At 37.8% G+C, this 24,830-nt stretch overlaps 2 protein-coding genes across 3 annotated transcripts; one reads left to right on the top strand and one right to left on the bottom strand.

Moving 5' to 3' along the window:
* Nucleotides 1–1,769: 1,769 nt before the first annotated feature.
* Nucleotides 1,770–4,655, bottom strand: LOC134748189 (uncharacterized). 2 transcript variants are annotated; one of them, XM_063682901.1, is made up of 3 exons: nucleotides 4,538–4,655; nucleotides 3,185–3,364; nucleotides 1,770–1,906 (listed from the first exon to the last, which is right to left on the bottom strand). In XM_063682901.1, the coding sequence occupies exons 1-3, from the start codon at nucleotides 4,610–4,612 to the stop codon at nucleotides 1,817–1,819; spliced, it is 345 nt and encodes a 114-aa protein (XP_063538971.1). In that variant the 5' UTR covers nucleotides 4,613–4,655; the 3' UTR covers nucleotides 1,770–1,816. The 2 variants fall into 2 exon arrangements, with proteins under 2 accessions (XP_063538971.1, XP_063538972.1); XM_063682902.1 differs by having other exon boundaries at nucleotides 1,789–1,906; nucleotides 3,177–3,364.
* A 10,612-nt stretch (nucleotides 4,656–15,267) lies between these two features.
* Nucleotides 15,268–24,086, top strand: LOC134748355 (phospholipase A1-like). The gene is made up of 2 exons (XM_063683134.1): nucleotides 15,268–15,458; nucleotides 23,108–24,086. The coding sequence occupies exons 1-2, from the start codon at nucleotides 15,317–15,319 to the stop codon at nucleotides 24,034–24,036; spliced, it is 1,071 nt and encodes a 356-aa protein (XP_063539204.1). The 5' UTR covers nucleotides 15,268–15,316; the 3' UTR covers nucleotides 24,037–24,086.
* The last annotated feature ends 744 nt before the right edge of the window (nucleotides 24,087–24,830 follow it).

The raw sequence follows: 24,830 nt of genomic DNA, 5'->3' as shown, positions 1-24,830 counted from the left end.
TAATTTAAAATGGTGCCCTACCTAACCATGGGGAGGTTTGGGCACTTGTTTTTGATATTACAGTCGTGCGCTCGAAATTAAAAAAAAATCTGTAGGTACTAACTATCTACTATCCTTCAAGAGCATAAAAATTTTTGCTGACTTCAAAATCCGCAGCAGGTGTAAGATATTTTCGACACCAATGTGTCGTAAATCTAATAAAACATGTCACTAATATTTGCTTTGTTCTTAAACAGTATCTCAAGATTTTCAAGTATTAGGTACATCACCCTAAATACTACGAGCATAGAGTAACTTATACTAGAGCGGTACTGTCATATAAATTTTGTAACCCCAGTAAATTCACTGCCATCTGTCGACACACTTTAAAACTAAAAATGAAGATTTATAAAAATACGACAGAATGTATTTAAATGAAGATAAATAAATTTTTTTATTTGCATTAATTATTTTTATGATTTTGACCCATGTTCTTTCACTGATATGCGTTAAAATGGTCAAATAACAAACGAAACCGTCAACGCCATCTATACGACTGTAGGCCAACACTAGTAGCGCCCTCTGAATGAGAATCAAATTTTCTTGATTTTCGAGGCACGTTTTTTCCTTAGACTGTATCCATCTATTACGGAGTCATATCTATCTTTGCTACGAGTATCATAAGTGTCCTTTGATTTCTTTGCAAATATTAAAATAAAAATACACCTCTAAAATCTCCAGTTTATTATTAATATACAGAAAGTCGCTAATAAGTTACCCTTTACTATCCGTAAATAACACTTATTTAATAACACTTAGAAATAAACTACTGAGTTTTCTCAGTCTGTCTCAAATAATGCTCTCAATATGATGCAATTAAAACTGCAGTTTTTTTTTTAATCAGACCTCCATTTTTTTTAAGAGCTCGTTCAAGCACACAAGCTCGCGAGCTTGTGCTCTTTTCGGTGCAGCGTGATGAAGTTCTCTCCACCTTGGTCGATCCGAAGCCAGCCCTTTAGCCCTCCATTATCATCATCATCATCATCATTTATTTAGTATCAGACAACAATGGTCCACAATATAATAATTTAATTAATTTATTTATTTATTTATTATTTTTTGAATTTATTTTTATATAATTATTTGTAGGTAATTACAACAAGTACAGGGAGACGGCGGGAAGACCCGGAGTTATATCTCAACAACTGACAAGATGCCACAAATTGAAAACAGATGTCATTCACTAAATAAATAATGACAAAGAACTCCGATCGCCAAAGCTGGATAAACGTCTTCAGATTTCGCGGCTGACACCATAAATAATCTGTCTACCTACTTATAAAATATTCGGACAGTTGAAAGTAGGGATGCGTCTTAACCAAGATTCTTGGTAATTTTTTATAGACAAACAAAAACGTGAAAGGCCTTCTACTGGCTGCTAACGCTTAGAAATAAATAAAATAAAAACAGACACCCGTAAGGGATTCGCAAAGATAGTGCAAGCACTTACACCTTGGTCAAATGCGCCTAGCCTATATATATTGCATATAGTTTCGAGAAATATCAGGGTCAGAGGTCAGAGGGTCTACCGCGAACCACGTTCGACGTGTTGCCTCTCTATCGCACTTGTAAATTCGTACGTAACTGTGACAGGGACAGTGAGGCAACACGACGAACGTGGTTAGCCGTAGACTCTGTGCGTTAGCCGCGTATAAGTTAAAGACAGCTCGATTCCAGTTTTCGCCACTGGAGGGTTTAGTCACTTTTTCTTCAGTATGCGACGTCTATTTAACTTTTTAAAAACAGACCTGGCAAAACCCAGTATGAACTATCTAGCCTATTCACTGACGGTGTCGTTGGGGGCATCTGCTACAGGATCACAGGCAGCTCCACCGGTGCTCGGCTCTCCTATAATAGCCGGAATCACCTGGAACAGAATGGGCTGTTTACATTATTTATTTATTTTATTGATTAAGAAACAGTCTCCTATATGTAACATTGGGCCACGTCCTATCGTGGACTCTCCAAGGTCCAGTTAAGTAGCAGGTATATGAGTATAGCATCAGCTGGATCACCAAGTGCTCTAACTTATATGTAATTTTTTAAAGGCTGAACCTTTTAAATAAGGACCTGCGACTGCGAGTAATAAAACACGGGCGAGGCTGTGAACCGTGTGAATACTAAGGTCAAGGATAAACGAATTGACAGACTGTTTTCATCGCGTAATCAGTTTTTAAACTCTAGACTATTTATTTATTTTATTTTATTAAAGACAACAAATGGTCCAATGAGTGTTAGTTGGTCCTATTAAAGGACAATCAAGCTATACTCAATCGTATAAAAAAATGGCCTAGAGAATCTACATGATTGATCCTTTTACGAATAGCACGAACAAAGAAAAACCACCTACGCACCGGGCGTATAAGACAAGCACAGCTAGCTACCGCACTATGGAAAACGCACAAAAATAACGAATATTTTAAGGATCGATCACACGGTAAATTCTATAATTATCTGCACCTAACTGAACTTACTACCTATTAGAGTTTTGAATGATTCACGGTTAGTTTCACTAGACTTATATTGACCGGGATATAGACCGTGATTACCTTTTATACAAAAGGTAATCACGGTCTATATCCCGGTCAATATAAGTTTACTACCTATATGTCAGCAGATTAACTAAATTTTACTATCCAGCAATGGCCAGGATCTGCGCCACTTTCTTGATGGCGTCCAATATGTCCTGGGGCCCCAGGATGGGGAACCTTGGCGTCCTTCGTCTTCACGGGCCCTGGTGTCGAGATCCCTATAACCTTCACAACTTATCTTATGGTTTTCGGGGGACCTTGCGGATACACTTCCACTTATAGGGATCTTATGTGCTGTTACCCCCTAGGAAAGATCCGTCAACTACTCAAGAGCTTTTTCCATCATCTCCATGTGCCGGATGATGGAGCTCATGGGTAGCGTTTTGAATTCCTTTGGTTCCAGATGGCCTGCTCCAAAGTCCTTCATTATTTGTTTGGCAAGCGCGTGACATTCACACATCAGGTGTTTTACTATCTCTTCCTCTTCGCCATACTTACGACAATCGGTGTTGTCAGCGTGTCCCATCTTGACCCCGTAATGGCCAGTAAACACCCCTGTTACGAGTATTATTCCTGGAAGCCTTCACAACTTAAACTAAAACCTACCCTAGTACCTGTTCTCCCAACATGGCCAGGATCTGCGCCACCTTCTTGATGGCCTCTATGTCCTGGGGCCCCGGGATGGGGAACCTGGTGTCCTTCATATTCAGGCGGGGGGCTTTGCTGGCCACGCGTGAGGTTAGCTCGGAGACGGCGGCCAGCGCTGGGGGGTGGGAGGAGGGGTCGTGGCCCAACTGTGAAAAAGGTTTAGTTTAGTTAAGGTATGACGGGTTTAATCTAAGATCCATTGATTGTATAAAATGTATAAATGTGCTTTATGTAAAACGTGAGGCTGTCTGTGATTTTCCGACCTCGAAACATGTATAACAACTTATGTTCTCAGATTTTTTTTCAAGGGTAGATAATAGGTAGTCTTCCGCAGTACTAATATTTCCTTGTGATGTGTTATTAACCTTAAATAGCGAAATATTAAGGAAAAACAACTTCTACCATGACGCCATCTTTATAGAAATCGATATTTGGATAAACCTATCCGTCATGTTCTACAAATAGTTAATTTTAATTTAACCTTAAAACTTTATTTAGGGATTCTTTGGTGAGCAAAATTGTCAAATTCAAAAAAGATCCCAAAATTACATATTTTTAACAATGACCCGGTGGGCTTTCGAGGTGCAGAAACTTAACAAGAGCAAATTGTCACTTTTAACATATAAAACGACTTTTATATAAATTAAATGGGCTTAATGAAGATGAAGATTATTTATTTATTTATTTATTTTATTTATTTGGGGCATCAACAGCAATACAAAAATTAATACAAATCATAGTGAACAGAAAACATAGCCAATAACAGATGTCCACAAAAGTACAATTAACATGCAATAACTAAGTGGAAACACAAAAAAAAGAAGGGAGTAAAAAAGCATTCTATACAAACTAGATATGGCTTGCATAACATGTGTACGTGTGTGTTTTGAGTGATTGTGTGTGCGTGTTCGTGTGTGTGTGTATGTGACTGTGACTGAGTGTGTAATGAGTGTGTGACTGAGTGTATATTATTTAAAAATTCAAAAACACTGCAGTTTAAAGTCGAACTCAAAAGTAAAAAAATATATCAGGCTTGTGTTAACGTAAGCACCATTTTTGCTGAGTCATAAACATATTTATAATAACATGGCACATTAGCATGTGAATGTTATTTAGGAGGAAAAAAATGCGCACAAACTAGTCGTATTTCCATACTCATACAACGGGTTCTAGTTCCGCCCATACTGATTTGAATAGTCTGTACCTACCTCAAGCCTCCTACTACCAAGCCTCAGTAGGCTTGTTGTGAGACCCACTTTCTCCACCCAAAGAGTCTTATAACACAACCAGTAATATGCCCCGCTAGGGTATTAACTTACAACGCTGACAGCGGGACCGGCCGAAGCCTGCCACAGCAACAACGCCAACACCAGTAAACACTGCACCGCTCGCATCCTGACTGACCCACCTTCGTCACCCAAGAGACTTATAACATCCCTATAATACCAGTAATACTGTCACCACGCGTAACGGCCATTTGGAAACTCATTCAATTGTTTACCGTATTTTCTCGCAACAAATTCTAAATTCAAAATGATTTTCTTACGGCTGATAAACGTGGAGAGGCAGAATAAACTGCAGTAACTTCTATCCATCCATACTAATATTATAAATGCGAAAGTCTGTCTGTCTGTCTGTCTGTCTGTCTGTGTGTTACCTCTTCACGCTTAAACCGCTGAACCGATTTAGTTGAAATTTGGTATACAGATTGAGTCCCGGGGAAGGACATGGGATACTTTTTATCCCAGAAATCACCCCTCAAGGGGGTGAAAAGGGGGTGGAAATTTGTATGGGGAATCAATAACCGCTGAACCGATTTAGATGAAACTTGGTATGGGGATAGTTTGAGCTGTGGGAAAGGATATAGAATAACTTTTATCCCCGAAATCATCCCTTAAGGGTGTAAAAAATGGGGTGGAAATGTATAGTGTGGACCAATTTGGGGGTGAAAAAAGGATGGATTAAAAAGCAAATTTGTTTAAGAATTAAGGTACCCAAATTACCAATTCCACGCAGACGAAGTCGCGGGCAAAAGCTAGTAATGCTATAATAGAGTTAGGGCCAATTGATCACGCGATGCAAAATGGAATCTTCTTGTAATAGGTTTTCAGGAAAATAACTTTTTCACTTATGTGTTTAATGTCATTATTGTTATCATGAGAGGCTTCTGGTAAATTATTATAATAGGGGTAGTTATCAAGATTATTCGTTATCCTTACTAGAGTCAAAGATAGATATAACTCCGTAATAGATGGATACAGTCTAAGGAAAAAACGTGCCTCGAAAATCAAGAAAACTTGATTCTCGTTCAGAGGGCGCTACTAGCTTTGGCCTACTGTCGTATAGATGGCGTTGACGGTTTTGTTTGTTATTTAACAATTTTAACGCATATCAGTGAAAGAACATGGGTCAAAATCATAAAAATAATTAATGCAAATAAAAAAAATCATTTATCCATATTTAAATACATTTTATCGTATTTTTATAAATCTTCATTTTTAGTTTTAAAGTGTGTCGACAGATGGCAGTGAATTTACTGGGGTTACAAAATTTACTATGACAGTACCACTCTAGTATAAGTTACTCTATGCTAGAGTTGGACCAACCTAACTCTGCATGGCATTTGAAATGACAAAGTGTGCCAATGTCATCATTAATGTCAAATTTCTATGAAAATATGCCGTTTACAATGACGCTCCCTCACTTTGTTATATTCAAGTCGGTTAAAAGTTAGCTTAGACACTTACTGAATCATCATCATCATCCTCATATGTTTAAGAGGTAAGAGGTCGGCAGTTTCTCCATACAAACGTAGTTCCCATTTTCCTCTCTGGATATTGACATAATGGACAATATTTTGTTATGGATTAAGTAGTTTAATAAATATACAAATGTTGTAATATAAGTGCCTATATCCATACTAATATTATAATTGCGAAAGTCTGTCTGTCTGCCTGTCTGTGTGTTACCTCTTCACGCTTAAACCGCTGAAACGATTTAGTTGAAATTTGGCGTAGAGATAGTTTGAGTCCCGGGGAAGGACATAGGATAGTTTTTATCCCGAAAATTATCCCTTGAGAGGGTGAAAAGCGGGGTGGAATCATGGTGGAATTGAGATAAATAGTGAGTTGCCTAATATTTGTGTGCATATTATGCTCAAATTGAATGATTGCTATAAGACTTTCTTCAGGCGCTATTCTTACTCTAGCTGGGGTTACTAAGTCCACGCAGACGAAGTCGCGGGCAAAAGCTAGTAATATATAAAATGATATAAATACTAACGATTATATAATTATAAAATTTAACACAACTGTGTTTTAAACTCCTATTAGTCGTTTATAGCATATGTTAGTACTTAAAAGCACGACATTAATATTAAATATATAAGGTAACCAGGAAGCAATACAGGCGATTCGATCTAAATATTTCCATCTTTGCAAAATACGTGCTAAATAATGCGAAAATTATACACAACAAAAATAGTTTAGATAAGTATGGTAATTTTCTCATCTTTAACATTTAGCGTATGACGCATTAAGATGTGTGTGTGTGTAACCATGTCGTCAAAAAGGCGCTGGCCCTGCAGGAAACCAAAAGAGGACCAGGGCGCCGGCCTGCTACCTGGTGCTCCACCGTGTCAAAAGATTTGGAACTCAATTAAATCCACAGACAACCCAGGACAGACGATCCTGGCGCATGAGAACGAGGATAGCTGACCCCAAATAACGGGATAAAGGGAAAGAGAAAGAAGACGCATTATGATGTGCCAAAATGAATAATCCACGAAACTATATGTTTTACGACGACTACGACAAAAAAAACCGATACAGAAATTAAACTACAATTTTATTTCATTTTGATTACGTTAGAGCTTTTCCTCCTACTGACGTCCAATTTTTTGCAGGTACGGTTTTCTGCAGGTTCCCGTTTTCTGTAGTATGCGTGCAGTATTCCGCAAACAGAATGCTCGTGTGAACGAGCTATATTAGTATACTAGCTTTTGCCCGCGACTTCGTCTGCAGGCACTTCATTAATTATCTCAATTCCACCCCGCTTTTTACTTTCTTAAGGGATGATTTTCGGGATAAAAACTATCCTATGTCCTTCTCAGGGACTCAACCTATCTCTATGCTAAATTTCATTTAAATCGATTCAGCCGTTTAAGCGTGAAGAGGGAACACACAGACAGACAGACTTTCGCATTTATAATATTAGTATGGATTAGCACTTATACTACTAAAACGGGATCACAGTTTTAAGGTTTGTTACTTGGGTCAAAAACTTTTTTACAACACGATTGGCTCGAATTCGTGTGACACCGCTGTACTGGCATCTTTCTCAGTGCCACCATTCAAGTTTTTGACTCACTTTTGAAGGGAAACGAGCGGTATCAAAGAAAGGTCAAAAACTTTCGGGAAAAACGACGTCTTTTCTCTGGTCATCACGAAAATGAACTATTTGGATACATTTTCCTAAGACTAACAACAAGTGTATGTTTATTTTATGATGTCGACAGGAGAGTCGCATAACATTAACTTACAGACATACCATCATGCAAGCAGTATACAAAAACTGACAAAGTCAGAAAACACAAAACAAATATCGTCATAATTTTTTCTGGGATACCGCCGTTGAGCCAAAATATTTTTCGCCAAATTTCACTTCCCAACAAACTTATGGCATCAGTTTCATTTCCCAAATGAAATTTTAGCAAGTTTTTATTTTCGCAACCATTTCATTTCCCAACCCCATACTTGCGAAATAAAAATGACGTACTAGGTTGGGTTAGGTTAGGTTGGATTATGAAAATTTGTGAAATGAAATTTCGCCCAACTAAAAATATGGGATAAATAGTTTAGGAACTGAAAGTTTGTCAAGTAACTTTCGCCGAAACATCAGTAAACCATTTTTTCTATATTACTCGTACCTATATCATGATCTTCCTCGCGTTATCCCGGCATTTGGCCACGGCTCATGGGAGCCTGACTCCGTTTGACAACTAATCCTAAGATAGACGTAGGCACTAGTTTTTACGAAAGCGACTGCCATCTGACCTTCCAACCCGGGGGAACTAGGCCTTGTTAGGATTAGTCCGGTTTCCTCACGATGTTTTCCTTCACCGAACATCGGCTGGTAAATATCAAATGATATTTCGCACATAAGTTCCGAAAAACTCATTGGTACGAGCCGGGGTTTGAACCCGCGACCTCCGGATTGAAAGTCGCACGCTCTTACCGCTAATAGGCCACCAGCGCTTCGATTACTCGTACCTAATTACCTATATGTTCAAGATAATTTTAAAAGGTACAACCTGACCCTTCTTATGACAGTTATTTCATCAGAATTATGATAAGTGTGTTTCCCAATGTGGCCATGACGTGTGAATGTCATGATCGTGTACAAACACGCACACGCAGACAAAATAAACAGTTTTGATCGGAAGTAATGTTTAGGTGACATAACAGACAAACATACAGACAGTTTGCATAGCTCGGAAGTGAGGGAATTCGGAAGTAAATAACATCGGCAATGAATTTTTGTTTATGTGAATGAATTTCAATTTTCAATCCATTACAATCGCAATAATCGAAGAGAATATTATGTTTGTTTATGTTTTAAACTTAAAAAGTGCTAATAACAATACGAGTACGAGCAAGTTAGTATGTTTTTTGTCTGCATGCCTTTCTTTTTTATGTACTATGTGGCGTCAAATAAATGTATTTTCTTTCTTTCTTTTAAGTAGCTACGAGTATAGCTACATATATTAGTGTTTTTAGGCCGCGGATTGGACGCAAGCGGCGCGCGGCGCGGAGTGCGGAAAACAAGGTCGTTCACAGTGTTGGCCGAATTAACCAGTTTGTATAGTTTGTACTGGTTAATGGTTAATTGCATTAACGTTTCGGCCAACACTGGTCGTTCATACATTTGGCCTTGATTTTCCGCTCGCCACCAAGAGAAGACTGCATAGATTTATAGACACTCCTTTTTTGGGCAGTCGTGTAAAAAACAGTAGTTAGGCGGCGCCACCATACACCGAAATACTACCAAAAACAACCTACGTAATTTGGTCGGGTTATTTGTTGGTTCATGTTATACTCATGTCCCAGAGCCTAACTAGCGCCACCGGAGAGATTAGGAACTATTATTTAAAGCTGAAGGCGGTCACTTTTGCAACAATTCTGCCATAAGAGATTGGCATTATTTCTATACCATCCATACATATAAGGCAACAAATAACCCGACCAAATTACGTAGGTTGTTTTTGGTAGTATTTCGGTGTATGGTGGCGCCGCCTAATTACTGTTTTATGATCGACACTTCATACATAGAGATTTGGCTCCTTTATATAGTCTATGGATTTAGCAATAATGCTTGTTGTAGTATGCGTGACCGCTAAAGACGCCGCCCGGGCGCGCCCCCGCGGCCTGACTACGCGGATGTAGAATCCTACATCCGCCGTGGTGGAATGTCATCGATCCCAGTGCGCCCTCACGAACGGCCAAGAGGGTGAAACGCCGGAGTGGGTTTAGTGGGTAGGGCCAATTCTCCCCCCCCTCTCACCAAGAGAGGGAAAAGGAGCGGCGAGTCCCACACACCGTGCGTAAGTGCATTCCCACTCCGACAAAAAGAAAAGGATCCTACATCCGCTATATATCGGATCAGAAAATGTGAAAACGCCCACCCTGTATATGTGGTATGACTTTGGTGAGTGACGAACAGAGAAGTAAGCCTGCGTGATTATAATGCGTCTATTAAGTATGGATTTCTCGGATTGTTATGATAATTATCATAACAATCCGAGAAATCCATACTAATATTATAAATGCGAAAGTCTGTCTGTCTGTCTGTCTTTCTGTCTGTGTGTTCCCTCTTCACGCTTAAACCGCTGAATAGATTTAAATGAAATTTGGCATTGAGATAGGTTGAGTCCCTGAGAAGAACAAAGGATAGTTTTTATCCCGAAAATCATCCCTTAAGAAAGTAAAAAGCGGTGTGGAATTGAGATAATTAATGAAGTGCCTGCTAATTTGTGTGCATAATATGCTCAAATTGAATTTGCTATGAGAATTTTTCCAGGCGCTATGCTTACTTTAGCTGCTGTTACTAAGTCCACGCAGACGAAGTCGCGGGCAAAAGCTAGTATTAAATAAAACGGTGTGTTTCACATCGTAATGTTTTGTCTAACCATCGCAAAATTGTGTCTTAATTGTTAATAATACCTACTTATATTGTTTTTATAAGTAATTTAAATGACCTTGTCTGTGCCAAGTAGGTAAAGTCAAAATAACATGTTTGCTTACTTTTATGGTCGGTATACCTATATAAAGTTATTTCTGTTCTTTGTTTTGTATACGGGCATTTGCACTTAAAAGTGAACCATTTACTTTTTCCGGGGTTCCGTACCCAAAGGGTAAAAACGGGACCCTATTGCTAAGTCTCCGCTGTCCGTCTGTCTGTCTGTCACCAGGCTGTATCTCATGAAACCGTGATAGTTGAAATTTTCACAGATGATGTATTTCTGTAGCCGATATATATAACAACAAATACTAAAAAGTACGGAACCCTCGGTAGTCGAGTCCGACTCGCACTTGGCCGGTTTTTTCGTAATAGGGTTCCGTTTTTACCTCTGGGTACGGAACCCTAAATGGTACCATTTTCTTTAAACCCCTTACAGTCCCTGAATATCCATAAATAATAAAATAAGGACGCTAGCCACGAATAATTGCGTACATTGACCCGCCTGTTCCTATCTCTATCGCACGCGCATAATGTTATTGCTGTACCGCTCGCACAGTATCATTGTCCGCCGCCATGATGGGTGAAACATCAATACATTTAAGAGCTAGATGCATTTAGAACATTTTATGGAATTTGATTTTCCCTCTTAATTCTTAAGGAAGGCATAGCTATAGTTAATATACATCAAAATATGCAAAAACATTTCCCATAATATCAATATCCAGAGGGAAATGGGGACTACGTTTGTATGGAGAAGCGGTCGCCCCTTTTCCTCTTAGGTCGCGTCACAGTTAAAGCCTGACCAGGAAATGATCACGCGCCATGTTGCGGAATTTCACTGAAACTAATTTTTTCATACTATACTGAACTGTTACCCTATACATGAGAATAACAGCGCCCTCTTGGCAATGATCATATATTTCTGGTCAGGCTTTACTTGCCAAAACCCCTAACCTCCCGTTAGGAGTAACGTTCCACTAATCACCATTAGAAACTTATAAGGCAGTAATTAAAAAGCTATGAATCAACCGACATCCTAACAGTAGATACCGCATTAAAGGCTATTTGTATGCGGGGTATTGTGTTAGTGGCTGAGCGATTGGCATCTGTGTTTTTGGGTTCTGCGTTCAGAGGAAAGCTAAGCTTTCTCTAATGACAATATGGTTTGTTATTGTTTAAGAGGGTGCGTAAACCCAGGAAATTAAAAAGAGACAAAAAATATGGCGCTCCGCGCGAAACTTGCGATGAAAGATATGACCATAGCATGGGTTTTATAGGTTAAGTCAACTTTAGCCAGTCTTCTCCGGGGACAACGCCGTCCTGGAAACGTCGGAGGTACATTTAAAACTTAATTTTACGCGATTAAGTCTTGTCGTTGTGAATAATAGTAGGGTAGTCAGCATCAATTGTAGTGTATGAAACAAGGCGCCAAAAGTATCTGCCACTGGATTAATTTTCCAATTACATATATATTTCGAAGAGAACGGTAAAGCCTGACCAGGAATATACGATCACGCGCCATGTTGCGGAATTTCACTGGGACTTATTTTTCATACTATATTAAACTGTCACCCTATACATGCACAATTGAGCGAAGAATAGGAAATGGATGGAAAAAATACTGGTCATTGAAAGGAGTCCTGAAGTCTAAGGAGCTAAATATGCAAACAAAAAGCAAAGTCTTCCACACATGTGTCCTTCCAGTCATGATCTACGGATGCGAAACGTGGGCTCTCAAGAAATATCACATTGAGAAGCTGAAACGCTGCCAAAGAGCCATGGAGAGAAGCCTGACAGGTATAAGGAAACAGGACAGAGTGAGAAGCAGTATAATAAGAGAGAAAACCAAAGTTGTTGACATAATAACCCGGATTGACCAACAAAAGTGGAGATGGACAGGCCACATGCTACGCGAATCACAAGAGAAATGGAGTAAAACGGTTACGGATTGGTACCCCAGAGATGGGAAGAGAAGTGCAGGTCACCAACAGACAAGATGGGAAGACGACCTAAAACTCACAGTTGGACATCACTGGAGAAGAGTTGCACGTGACAGGTTCCAATGGAAAATGTTAGAGGAGGCCTATGCCAATAAGAGGCAAACTGAGCTTTGGGACATAATATAACAAACAAGAACATGCCTAGTACTCATTCAAAGCAGAGAAGCTCAGAATAAAAGGCTTATTATTATTATTATTATACATGCACAATAACAGCGCCCTCTTGACAATGATCATATAAGGTCAGGATTTAGATACTTAGTGTACTTTTGACGCATAGTCTGATACGCTACTTTTGGTGCTGACTGTAGGTAGGTAATTACTATTTAGTGTGTTACAATTTACAATGTACTTGATTTTTCCCGCACGTCCCCTCTCATCTCCGATCATCTCCGTAAAGATATGTCCCTGTATGTAAGAACCAGTAGACTGTGACAAATACTTTAGAACGCAAACTGAGATATTGATATTCCTATCTGTATTTGGAAAATAATTCCAGGATGACCGATACTTTCGGAGCGTTGTTTCCAGGGATGTTGCGAATATTCGCATCCGCATCCGCAAGCGCGGGACTTCCGCATTATTTTCAACATCCGCATCCGCATAAAATCAGGTAGGTACAGGAACGTCTTAGCGGCAGCGTAAGTGCTAGTAATTTCGTCATTAGCCAATAGGAATTTCGTTTCGTTTTTTGATTCGTGGATCGAGCACTTTAGCCTATGACGGGCAGCGACAAGAAGTGAAAAGTTTGATTTATTTGGACTTTAGTATAGGATGCGATTGTGGGGCACCTATATTTTTGTTCAAATACTAAAAGTTTCGTTATCTTTAAATAAAAATTACTAGTGTAATATTTGACGTTTTTTATGTGCCTAATCTCGACATCCGCATCCGCGGATGTGAGCCTTTAAAAATCCGCATCCGCTTCCGCATACGCGGATGTCAAAAAATCGGCATCCGCAACATCCCTGGTTGTTTCATCCACTACTATTAATGCTGATTGAACAGCTTTAAATAAAATGACATTATATCCTAATAAAATAATCTGAATGAAAATATCTCATCGACCTCCGGCAACCACTTCTGGGCGCTGGCCCTATAACAAAACTGTTGACGCCGGCGCCGTTCAGTCCACGCAGAGATGCGCACGCGACGCGCAACGCGACCCGCTCTCGATATACCGGTTATACGTCGTTGAATGAAAAAGTTTGTTTCGAAATTTGAAAAATAATTAAATACTTGCTTCTGTGGCAGGACTTTTTTGAGTGAGATATTCACGACCAACTTGGATAATTTTGTGTTTACTAACAGCAACAGAATTAAGTGACTTCCTTTCGATGTATTTGCCGGGTAATTGTCGTGTAATGAAAACGTTTGTTTTTTATCTTAAAAATAACAAAAGAGGAATTTCTTTCAAGCCAGGACTTATGTTGAGTGAGATAAGTAGGTAGGTAATAGTTAGTGATGCGCTCTAGATATCTCCAACGTAGTTGTTAAATAAAATTGGTGGTTTTTTTAACTATGAAATATTAAAGGACTATAATACTAGGACATTTAATTGTTCATTGCCTCTCCTCTCAGTAATCTCGAGCACAATATACCGGTTAAACTTGTACTTAAATGTTGAACAAATAGGTATATCAAGGGACATAAAACTGCCCGGACTTTTTGCTCAAGACACCGCAGTGTTGTAGAATTCATTTACACATTCTCAAATGCAAGTGGTAAATATTTACGTGATGATAATTACGTTGTTTAATCAAAAAACGGTATGTTTTTCTAGCGTTTATTATTATAATCTTAGTGCCATTTACATGTAATAAATAACCTAGTTGTATTTTAAACGTTGCGAGTAGTTAAAGTTAATCATTACAACTGCCAAGACTCAAATAACATTACATGCTATTAAGCTCCTGCTACTAGAATACTGCTCGAATTTTAAGAAATTTTTTGCATTTTCGAGAACAATTTTTTCTGCTTTATACAGGGTGAAATTGTTATCTCTGTCCATACTCTGAGGGGTGGATCTGTATAGTCATACTGAATAACTATTACCTACTATGGGCCCAGCCCCTAAATCACGAAAAAAAAAACTGCTGTTCTATAGAGAACATTGACGAATTCGCTGAAATGTATGAAACGGCAGATTTTTTTCGCGATTTCGGGGTTGGTCCCATAGTAAAAGTTGTTCAGTATGACCTATATATTTACCCCTCAGAGTTTGGTCAGAGATAGCAATTTCACTCTGTAATAGAACAACCGAGGTTTGACTGCCACACAAATATGAAAGGTTAATATCAAAAAAATATTATTTCAACAAGCTATCATGTCAACTCTTTGGGATCTAACATCAGAATCAGTGATTATAATAATGTAGTATAACTTCATCAAAGAGGACTGAAGTCTAATGTTGTGAAGTTTTTCTTTCTAGAAAAACTTTAACAATCAAGACACAAGTGAATGTTGTGGTCTTAAATTATTTCACTTTAAACAACCTCAGCTAGAACTGCAAAAAAGATCTAAGTGCAAACTGTGAACCTCATAAGTTCATTCTTCGAACAATTCTGAAACAAAAACTAACAATATTGAAGTGTTACCGTGTGGTGAAACTGTCAGAACTTGACAATTTAAAAATGTAAGGTTGAGGGGACACTCAAAAAACTTAACAGACCTCCGTGAGCAATCCTAGCAAACACTATGCCGAATTGTGTGGTAAATGTGTGAAACTCTTTACCCGAAACTGTTAGTGCATCGGTAAACTCCTTCAAAAATAGACTAGACAATAGTGTTGTGATAAACACGCATCAGCAAGAGCTGCTAGTGTATAAATAAATAATAATAAACAACAAGAACTTCAACATGAAGTGTAACATTGCGACGTGTCTCCTGGTGCTGATGCTGGGGTTGGTGAAGGGAGACATCCTGAACAATATCGGGTCTCTCCTGCCGCCCTTCCTGACGGAGAATTTTGAGGAGCTGGTGAAGACTGCTGATGCTACGTGTATGTTAAACAATCCATAATTGCTTAGATTAAATTGTTCTGTTTACATTGAGGTGTTTGGTGGAGGAAAACGTCGTGAGGAAATCTACATTATTCTGTGATTAAATAGAAATGTAGATTTGTCAATTTGCAAAACGCGCGACACATACTTACAGTCCCTAATATATTGGAACGACCAATGTGCACAATAATATATGAGCAAAGCCTCTATTATCAATATATTAAAACCATGTAAATAAAAATATGTTCAATCAATCTTTAAGTAGTATGGCTCCATCGGTACTGTCGATGAGTTCGCCAACGTCAAAGTGGGATCCACGTGTACGGTAAATAAAATTATGGGCCTCTAGGGCTCTAGCCAGACACGGTTACAGGTAGAAATACCAAATGCTCTTAGAGCACGACGTTGTTCGGTAGTTATTGTTGTTGTTGTCTCGTAAAACCGATAGCTGGATTTTACGAGAAGCACGTGGACTACCGGCCGTTGACTCCAAAATTGTGGTTAAACACGCTTTGAGATTAATTCTCCATTCACTGCACACTACCAAATTAGATTACTGTATAATAAAGCTATCGATATTACACTTTAAACAATATTAATGAACAAACAATAAAGGAATTAATCACGAGGCTACTATCAAGATGGCGTTCGAACCGGAAGTCCTAAAAATATGTTACACATTAGCCACACTAATATATCTGACGGAGACTATACAATGTCAAACTGACAGCAGTTGTAAAAGATCGATTTAGGGATATTTACTAAAAAAGTATCAATGAGAAAAATGGATCCACAGAAATCAAAACATTTTTAGATCCCTGATAGTATAGTTAAAGCAGACAAAACCTCTAGAGTAGATATATATATGTCCTAGACTATAGAAGTTAACGTTAATGTTAATAAATTAAAGTTAATGTTAATAACTTATTTACACTACTTACATACAGATATACTGGGAATGCTGCCTGCGTGATGGGCACTTTGCCAAGAGGTCAGGGTTTGTTATAGTCTTAATTTTGTTTTATACAATTAATGTAAATTTTATAGTAAATGATGTCAATAGTCAATTATTTTAATAAATGTTTCCTAGACTTGTATAGATACGATAGATAGACATAGAACATGTCTAATCAAACGTTAATAAAGTAAAATAAGTAGAAGCGCAGTGGAAGCGTTCTGGGTCCATAACCTCTAAAGAAAGTGAAACACGGATGACGGTTGACAAGTAACGGGATTTATTTTTATAGACCAGATGCATACACACATGTTATACATATTATTAACTAGATGGCGCTAGTAACCCTATTTTAAGCTTATTTTGATATAAATAACAACACTTCTGTTATTTTCAAAGCCTTTTAATCGCACTTTTTCAATGTAAATAATAACTGTGGTGCTAAACATATGGTAAAGTAGCTTACATCAAAATTTTGCTAAAAGTTAACCCTTCGATGTTCCAGTGTGAAAATTATGAATGGAAATTATGAACATGACTAATCAGATATACAGATACAGATATACAGATCTTTATTGGTAAAATAAAATACATTTTACAAGTAACATTACCATCCTCACCACTTAGATGGTTGGCAGTCCTCAACTGTGCGTTTCTCTAGAAACTTCCTGCCTCGCACAGCTAAACTGTGGAATGAACTGTCGCCTGCGGTATTTCCGGACCGATATGACCTTCAAACCTTCAAGAAAAGAGCGTACTCCCATCTTAAAGGCCGGCAACGCACTTACAACCCCTCTGGTGTTGCGGGTGTCGGGTGTAATCGCTTACCATCAGGTGATCCGTCTGCTCGTTTGCCTACTATTTCATTAAAAAAAAAAGACAAATTCTTAAGAATAAAATAAAGATAAAATCTATTGTTTCGTGACTATCAACATCTAAAAGATACCTCATCTCTTCATTATCAACCTTATTTACAGTTACGAATATAAAAGTCGGCTATAATTGACATTTCTCACGTAACTTTAATACCTGACACTGCAAACGCTAATCGTAATCGGGCGTTATTATATTTAGTAATATGAATATCTTCACGTACAATAATATAATTATGTATTCTACATTTTAGGAGGGATTTAAATCTTCTCGGGTGGGGTGGGTGAGGGTTAGAGCAGGCGTAACTTTTTTTGACGTTCATAAGCGCATTGTATGTAATATGCAAATATGCCTACTAGAAAAATAAACTCTTTATTTTCTAGTAAGAAAAATAAACGATTTTGTGTGGTTGATTGCCCGCTATTCTACATTTTAGGAGGGATTTATATTTTCTTCTTTATCGTCGAAGGTGTAGGGTTAGAGCAGGCGTAACTTTTTTTGACGTTCATAAGCGCATTGTATGTAATATACAAATATGCCTACTAGAAAAATAAACTCTTTATTTTCTAGTAAGAAAAATAAACGATTTTGTGTGGTTGATTGCTCGCTATTCTACATTTTAGGAGGGATTTATATTTTCTTCTTTATCGTCGAAGGTGTAGGGTTAGAGCAGGCGTAACTTTTTTTGACGTTCATAAGCGCATTGTATATACATACAATGCGCTTATGAACGTCAAAAAAAGTTACGCCTACTAGAAAAATAAACTTCTTTATTTTCTAGTAAGAAAAGAATAACGATTTTGTGTGGTTGATTGCCCGCTTAGGAGCAAATGAAATAAATATTTATATGACACTATTTTTTTGAGGTCTCAAAAATAACAAGATGCCTAGGTTCAAGAGTTTTGTAGGTATATTTCAATTTATTTTATTAGAGCGACGTTTGATTAATAGTACATTATTGTCGAGGCTCGGAAGTAGCCTTCCAGCCGTCATATATAGTGCTTTTCTCAAAAATGGCGCAATAAATGCAAATATAATAGAAATATTTTACAGAAGCAACATTGTTATGTATATATTTTCACAGAAAAAAGTAAAAAGATTTGCTTTGCCGCCGTTTTATTTTTTTAATTAAAAATGGAAGTGTATTTTTCTGCTGAAAATACGCCAACCTATTTGAGACACCTAAATAGTCGCGGTACCAACATTATAATAATAAGTACTGATCATCTGTTTGGCTGTTTAATGGACTTATGCCTTGATTTGATATGGCCACTTCAACTTTTAAAAAGTTTGGAACTCGACTTCTTATTAGTACTGTTAATACTGTGTTATACAATAGTTTCATAAAAGTTTTTCTTTTTTATATTACGATTTTGCGTTTCTATGCAGATGACTAAGGTGATACATAAATTCCAAACCTTGGCTTCAGAGGTACTAAACTTGCCATCACATATGACTGACAACTTGACGAGGTAAGGCAAATTACTGTTATATTAGTCAAATTACGCTATAGTTCCGCTGACGCCGCCGACCGTGACGCAATGTCAGCAATTAGGTTGTGTCATAACATTGACTGACATAATGTCAGCGTAACAACAGTCAATGACCATAGGACCATAACATTTGTTTAGAAGCCAGTGATATTACGTGAACAAAAAGTACTCGAATGTTGAAAATGTCGTTGAAGTTTGTCAGATTTGAAAAATCGTGGGCCCTTTTAATAAAATAATGAATCTAAAGGGGCCCACTGATTATCGGCCTGTCAGTTGTACGGAACTGTCAAATTTTTGTTCTAACTGACACGCCTGATAATCAGTGGCCCCTTAACTGTAGTCACTGATTTGAGAACATGAGGAGACAACTTTGCCACTTTGCCGCTCTTGTGGATAGAATGCAACTTTTTCATCAGTTTTTGAAGAATAAAGAGAGCTTTTGAATGATTCACGGTTAGTTTCACTAGACTTATATTGACCGGGATATAGACCGTGATTACCTTTTGTATCATTTGTGAGCTCCCGATATTTCGACGCAGTTACATGCATCATGTTCACGGGTGACTGAAGATAGCGGGTGGGTGTCAAAGTTGTGTAGACAGCGCTCTGTCTACCCTCATTACTACGCATGCAACTGCGTCGAAATATCGGGAGCTCACAAATAATACAAAAGGTAATCACGGTCTATATCCCGGTCAATGTAAGTCTAATAAAGAGAGCGTTTATGAGCTAGTGTTGTGAACTAGTAGATTGTTAACCAAGGGATGAACGGCACCCATTCCTGGCGAGGTTGTTTGGCGCTCAAAAGCAGTGAGAGCGCCAATAGTCCGAGACTGAAACGGTGCCTTTCACCCGAGTTAAACACTTCATTTCGAATACGAGGAAAGTAAAATACATGTACATTTAATAAAAAAACGACTAAGTATAAACTTCAACAGTATTTCTTGAAGGTACTTTCAATTAACAATTACGTGCAATAAAATGATAGCTGTGAAAAAAAAAATTAACAATTAAGGCAAAAGTATCTTTATTTATGAAATGGGGAGTTAATTATCAGAATGGAAATTGTACAACGAATTCATTAAAAAACAAATTTTAATTGCTTATTGTAAAAAATAAGAAAAAACCGTACTTGGCAAGTAAAACGCTCTGTAGTGCAGACACCTGTTATTTTCTGCACACTTCTTAGAACAACAACGACCCACTTTCAGAGCACGGGAAATGAAAAATATGTTACACGTTAGTTAAATACACATAAAAATATAATTAAATGCAAAAATGAGAAATTCTGACGGTTTATTTGTATATCTCACCTAAACTGTATCAAACGCTCGCTTGACCACTTTGACGGTAATAAACGGTTGACATTGGAAAGGTATGTCGGCCCCACATGGCCCACATGGGCCAGAAGCCGTTCACACTGAACTTGAACTTTCGCTTGAGGAATGTTTTCGTCATAATACGGATTAGTCAATGATACAGGCTATTTAATTATACGAACGGGTCTATATCGCTAAATTAATTCATTGTTTTTACCTTAAATTCCGACGTTTCAGCTGGGTTGCACCAGTATTGTATTGCTATTCATATTCAGATTCAATATATGTATTGCTATTCATATTCAGATGTACATTACATAAAGGGGCCAACTGATTACCAGTCCGCCGATATACCGACGATATCGGCCTGTCAGTTATTCGGAATGGATGGAGTTATTTGGTATGGATTCTTCCTTATTAGCAATAAAGATATTGAGTATTGAGTATTGGGAACTGTCAAATTTTTGTTCTAACTGACAGGCCGATATCGTCCGGCGGACTGATAATCAGTGGGCCCCTTTAGAGTTACATTCTCCTTTCTTAATAATAAATAGAAGAGAAATTATACCAATAGAAAATATTTATTTGATGTAAAAACATAACACAGCAAAAACAATAACGATATTAATTTGTAGCACTGTTCGCTGTAGACCACATTCAATTCCTCCATTTTGGAAAAAATAAAAAACTCAATCGGCAAAAAAAAACATATATTAATTATCGAATCTGCTCACAAACTTTCACGCGAATCAGTTGAGAAATGGAACCTAGAGTTGACTAACAGTCTAACAGACGTCTAGATACGATTTCTACGAAAGCATTTTTGCCCAGCTAGGAGGTAAGGCCTAGAACGCACTGCGGTTTTTTTCTTGCGGTTTCAGTCTATTTTTTTGCGGTTTCAGTCTTTTAAGTGCGTGCGCTTATGAAGCATGCCGTACGTTACACTTTTTGCGGTTCTGAAACCGCAAAAAAATAATCACAGTGCGTTCTCAGCCTAAAGGGAGTCGAATCTTTGCTCGCGCTTCGTAGGTGAATTATTTGATTAAATGTAAAGAGTAGACTTAAACATAGCAAATATCATGATTTGTGCGGTCAATAGTGTGTGCATGTCTGTGTATTCTGCAGTTGTCCTCGAATAGTTCACATTGAGGGTTTGTCAAGGTTCTAGTGTTTAGTAATTGTTAAAATAATTCCTAATAGTTCTTGCTTCATTTGTACAAACAACGTTAATTCCCATTAAACTACTTCAAAACATAGGTAGCCGATTTTTATAAACATTCACCAAAGATAGATATAACTCCGTAATAGATGGACACAGTCTAAGGAAAAAACGTGCCTCGAAAATCAAGAAAATTTGATTCTCGTTCAGAGGGCGCTACTAGTTTTGGCCTACAGTCGTATAGATGGCGTTGACGGTTTCGTTTGTTATTTAACAATTTTAACGCATATCAGTGAAAGAACATGGGTCAAAATCATCAAAATAATTAATGCAAATAAAAAAAATCATTTATCTATATTTAAATACATTTTATCGTATTTTTACAAATCTTCATTTTTAGTTTTAAAGTGTGTCGATAGATGGCAGTGAATTTACTGGGGTTACAAAATTTACTATGACAGTACCGCTCTAGTATAAGTTACTCTATGCATTCACTAAATCTTAATTAAGGCAGCGAATAACTATTTCTTAATAAATACAGTATTGAAGGTTCTTCTAATTTATTTGACCAAGTGGTTAGCGAATGAATAAATTACATTTAAAACGGAAACAAATAATAACGCAGATCTTCCGGGTCTTAACAGATTAAACTTATCTACCGGAATCGCATTTTATTTATTGCTTATGTGTTTTATTGTTTCACTTTAAAAATCACAGGGAAGTCTCAGATATAGCTGGTTCACGGTCGTGCAATCGCGATTGCTTATGACGCATATTTTATTTCTGATTTTGCATTTTCTTAAAATACAGGTAGGTATTATATGTATTGTCAGTCACCTGACTGAGTCAGGTATTTTAGTATTATTCTAGTGAGTTGAGCTTTGAGCTTGGACCGTCAAAACAACCTGTTCTATTTTGACGTCAAGAATATGTGTCATGTCATGCAGAAGCCTTGGATGAAATAAAACGAAGTTTCGCTTGTTTAAACTAGAATTCTGCTTTTTGTGCGCTGGTAGCCCAGCGGTAAGAGCACGCGACATTTTTAACTAGTTTTTCGGAACCTACATATGTATCATTTGATATTTACCAATCGCATTTCGGTGAAGGAAACCATTGCGAGTAAATCCCTCTGGGTTGGAAGGTCAGATCAGATGGCAATCGCTTTCGTAAAACACTAGTGTCTACGCCAATTCTTGGCATTACTTTCCATTGCCAAGCGGATTCGGAGCGAATTTTTTTAATTTCTCTTTTATTTAAAACGTGTTAACTCTGTTTGTTCTGTGATCATATCGTGTGACAGTTCTGTCTTAAATGTCTCTTGATAAAAATAGTTGCTCTAGAGCACAAAACGCCATTATGTTCGTGCTAATGTGTAATTGTGTATGATTACTGCATCATTACTTTAATGTCGTGCAGACAAAGCCGAGGCCGTCAACCTTCACCCTGCCTTTTACGTCATGTCATGTCACGTTGCTCATCTTAATTATTAACGATGATGACTACTTTACGTATTTTATAGTGAATTTTAAGTAAGGTGTGGCGTCGACGTCAAGATTTTTGTGATATTTTTAAAGATTATTATCACTCTGTGTTAAAGTGATAAAGACATGACTTAGTTATAAATATGGTACTTTTAGATATTTGCTATAGTTTTTGACCTTTGCAAGCAGTTCATCCCCTTCTCTTGTTTGCCCTCACGTGGCCCTCACCAACAAAGGTTTTACTTGCAAAACTAGTTTTGGAGCCTAAAATAGAAACTTTACCGATAATATTTCGTGTTCACCAATTTCGAATAGAACACAATACAGAATATTTAAAAGCTTTACTAACGTGATCTATCTTATTGCAGGTAAAGTCCTTCCCGTGGACGTGCTCTTCCACCGCCCCTTCACCTTCGAGGCTCCTCTCATCGACTTCGTGGAGTTCACCAAGGACTCCAACAGAACTTACCGCGTCTCCGAAGCCCCCAAGATCTTCATGAGGGAACGACCCACCTCCTTAGTTTTATATGTCCCTGGTTGGTGGAACACTCCTACCGACGAATCGAGTAATACTTTGGTTAATGCTTTGTTAAAGAAGATACCTATGGTTTTGGTTTTGGATACTAGACTATCGTTCTGTAGAGGTTATGTAGATTCGGCGTCAAGAGTACAACCTTTAGCTCGACTTTTGTACTCGTTTCTGAAGAGTATTAACAAAAAGGGTTATAAGCTTGAGAATGTACATTTGATAGGCTTCAGTTTAGGCGCTCATGTAGCAGGCATAACAGGAAAGCTAGTACAACAAGGAATGCTTAAAAACTTAAGTAGAATAACAGCTTTAGATCCAGCCAAGCCGTGTATAACGAAAGACTTTAGACTAGCTAAAAGCGATGCTAAATTTGTGCAAGTTTTTCATACGAGTGCTGGAGTTTTAGGTCTTGAGGATCCTGTAGGGGATCTAGATGTTTATGTCAATGGGGTGGATGTGAAGCAGCCTGAATGTCAGAATAGGAAGATTAGTTTAGAATGTGATCATGCGCAGGCTTGGAAGCTTTTCGCAGCGTCTGTGGTTAACGAGAAATCATTTAAAGGGCAGAGGTGTGCTGATTGGGAAGATTTGATGAAAGGAGAGTGTAAAGGGAGCGAGAAACTGATAGGTTACGGGTGCAGTAGTAGGACTAAGGGAATGTTTTTGTATAAAACTGAAGAGCGAGGGGCTCAGAAGAGAGAGGATGTGGAGAAAGAGGTGAGGGTGTTCAATCCTGTGGAGATATTGACGTCTTGGTTGGGACGATGATGGTTAAGTTTAAGTTAGCGTATTTAGTTTAGTATTGTCTGTGATATTTAATTTATTAAAGAAATATGTTAACTTACCTCGTTGTCTTGTTTTTATTACTAATACTTAGGCATCCCAGAAGAAATCACAACCTAATAATTTTACTATAATGTTTTTGTTTGTTCTTCCGTCTCACCGAGTGCGGGTACGGATGCGGCTGAGCGGAGAAAAAGGGCCAAGTACAGCTGTATCGGCCAAGAATATAGTTTTACCCCTTCTGGTGTGGAAACACTCGGCCCGTGGGGTCCCGGTGCCCTACAATTTTTCGGGGCCTTATCAAAGAGGAGATTTATATTTATTTGTTCCAATAAAGACTATAATGTTTTAAAATTGTTCCTTACGGCTTAAATACTGTCCCATCAAACAATGGAAAATTCATTCAATATGAATGTTGACTGTATTTAAAATAAATGATGTCACACGATGGAAGAAATAAATACCTATACTTAGTTTTTAGTGTTCCGTCCGTTCCTAAGACTCCACTGTCCGTCTGTCTGTCTATCCGTCTGTCTATTTGTCTGTCACCAGACAAATATGTTATTTGTTATGAATCGTGATAGCTAGACTGCTGAAATATTTACAGATGTATATCGATAACAGTTATGTCAATATTTCATTTTGACAATATCTTGTGTTTGCTAAGTTACTTAGCTAACACATGCTAACACTATAAAATAAATAAAAAAGCCGTTTATTCCTTAATAACGTTACAATATTATAAGAGAAATATTGAATTAATAGTGCATGCATAACTT

Source organism: Cydia strobilella, chromosome 16, assembly GCF_947568885.1.
Source record: "Cydia strobilella chromosome 16, ilCydStro3.1, whole genome shotgun sequence".
Taxonomy (NCBI): Eukaryota; Metazoa; Arthropoda; class Insecta; order Lepidoptera; family Tortricidae; genus Cydia; species Cydia strobilella.
The sequence above is the reverse complement of the archived record's forward strand: the minus strand, read 5'-3'. Positions and strand labels throughout refer to the sequence as shown.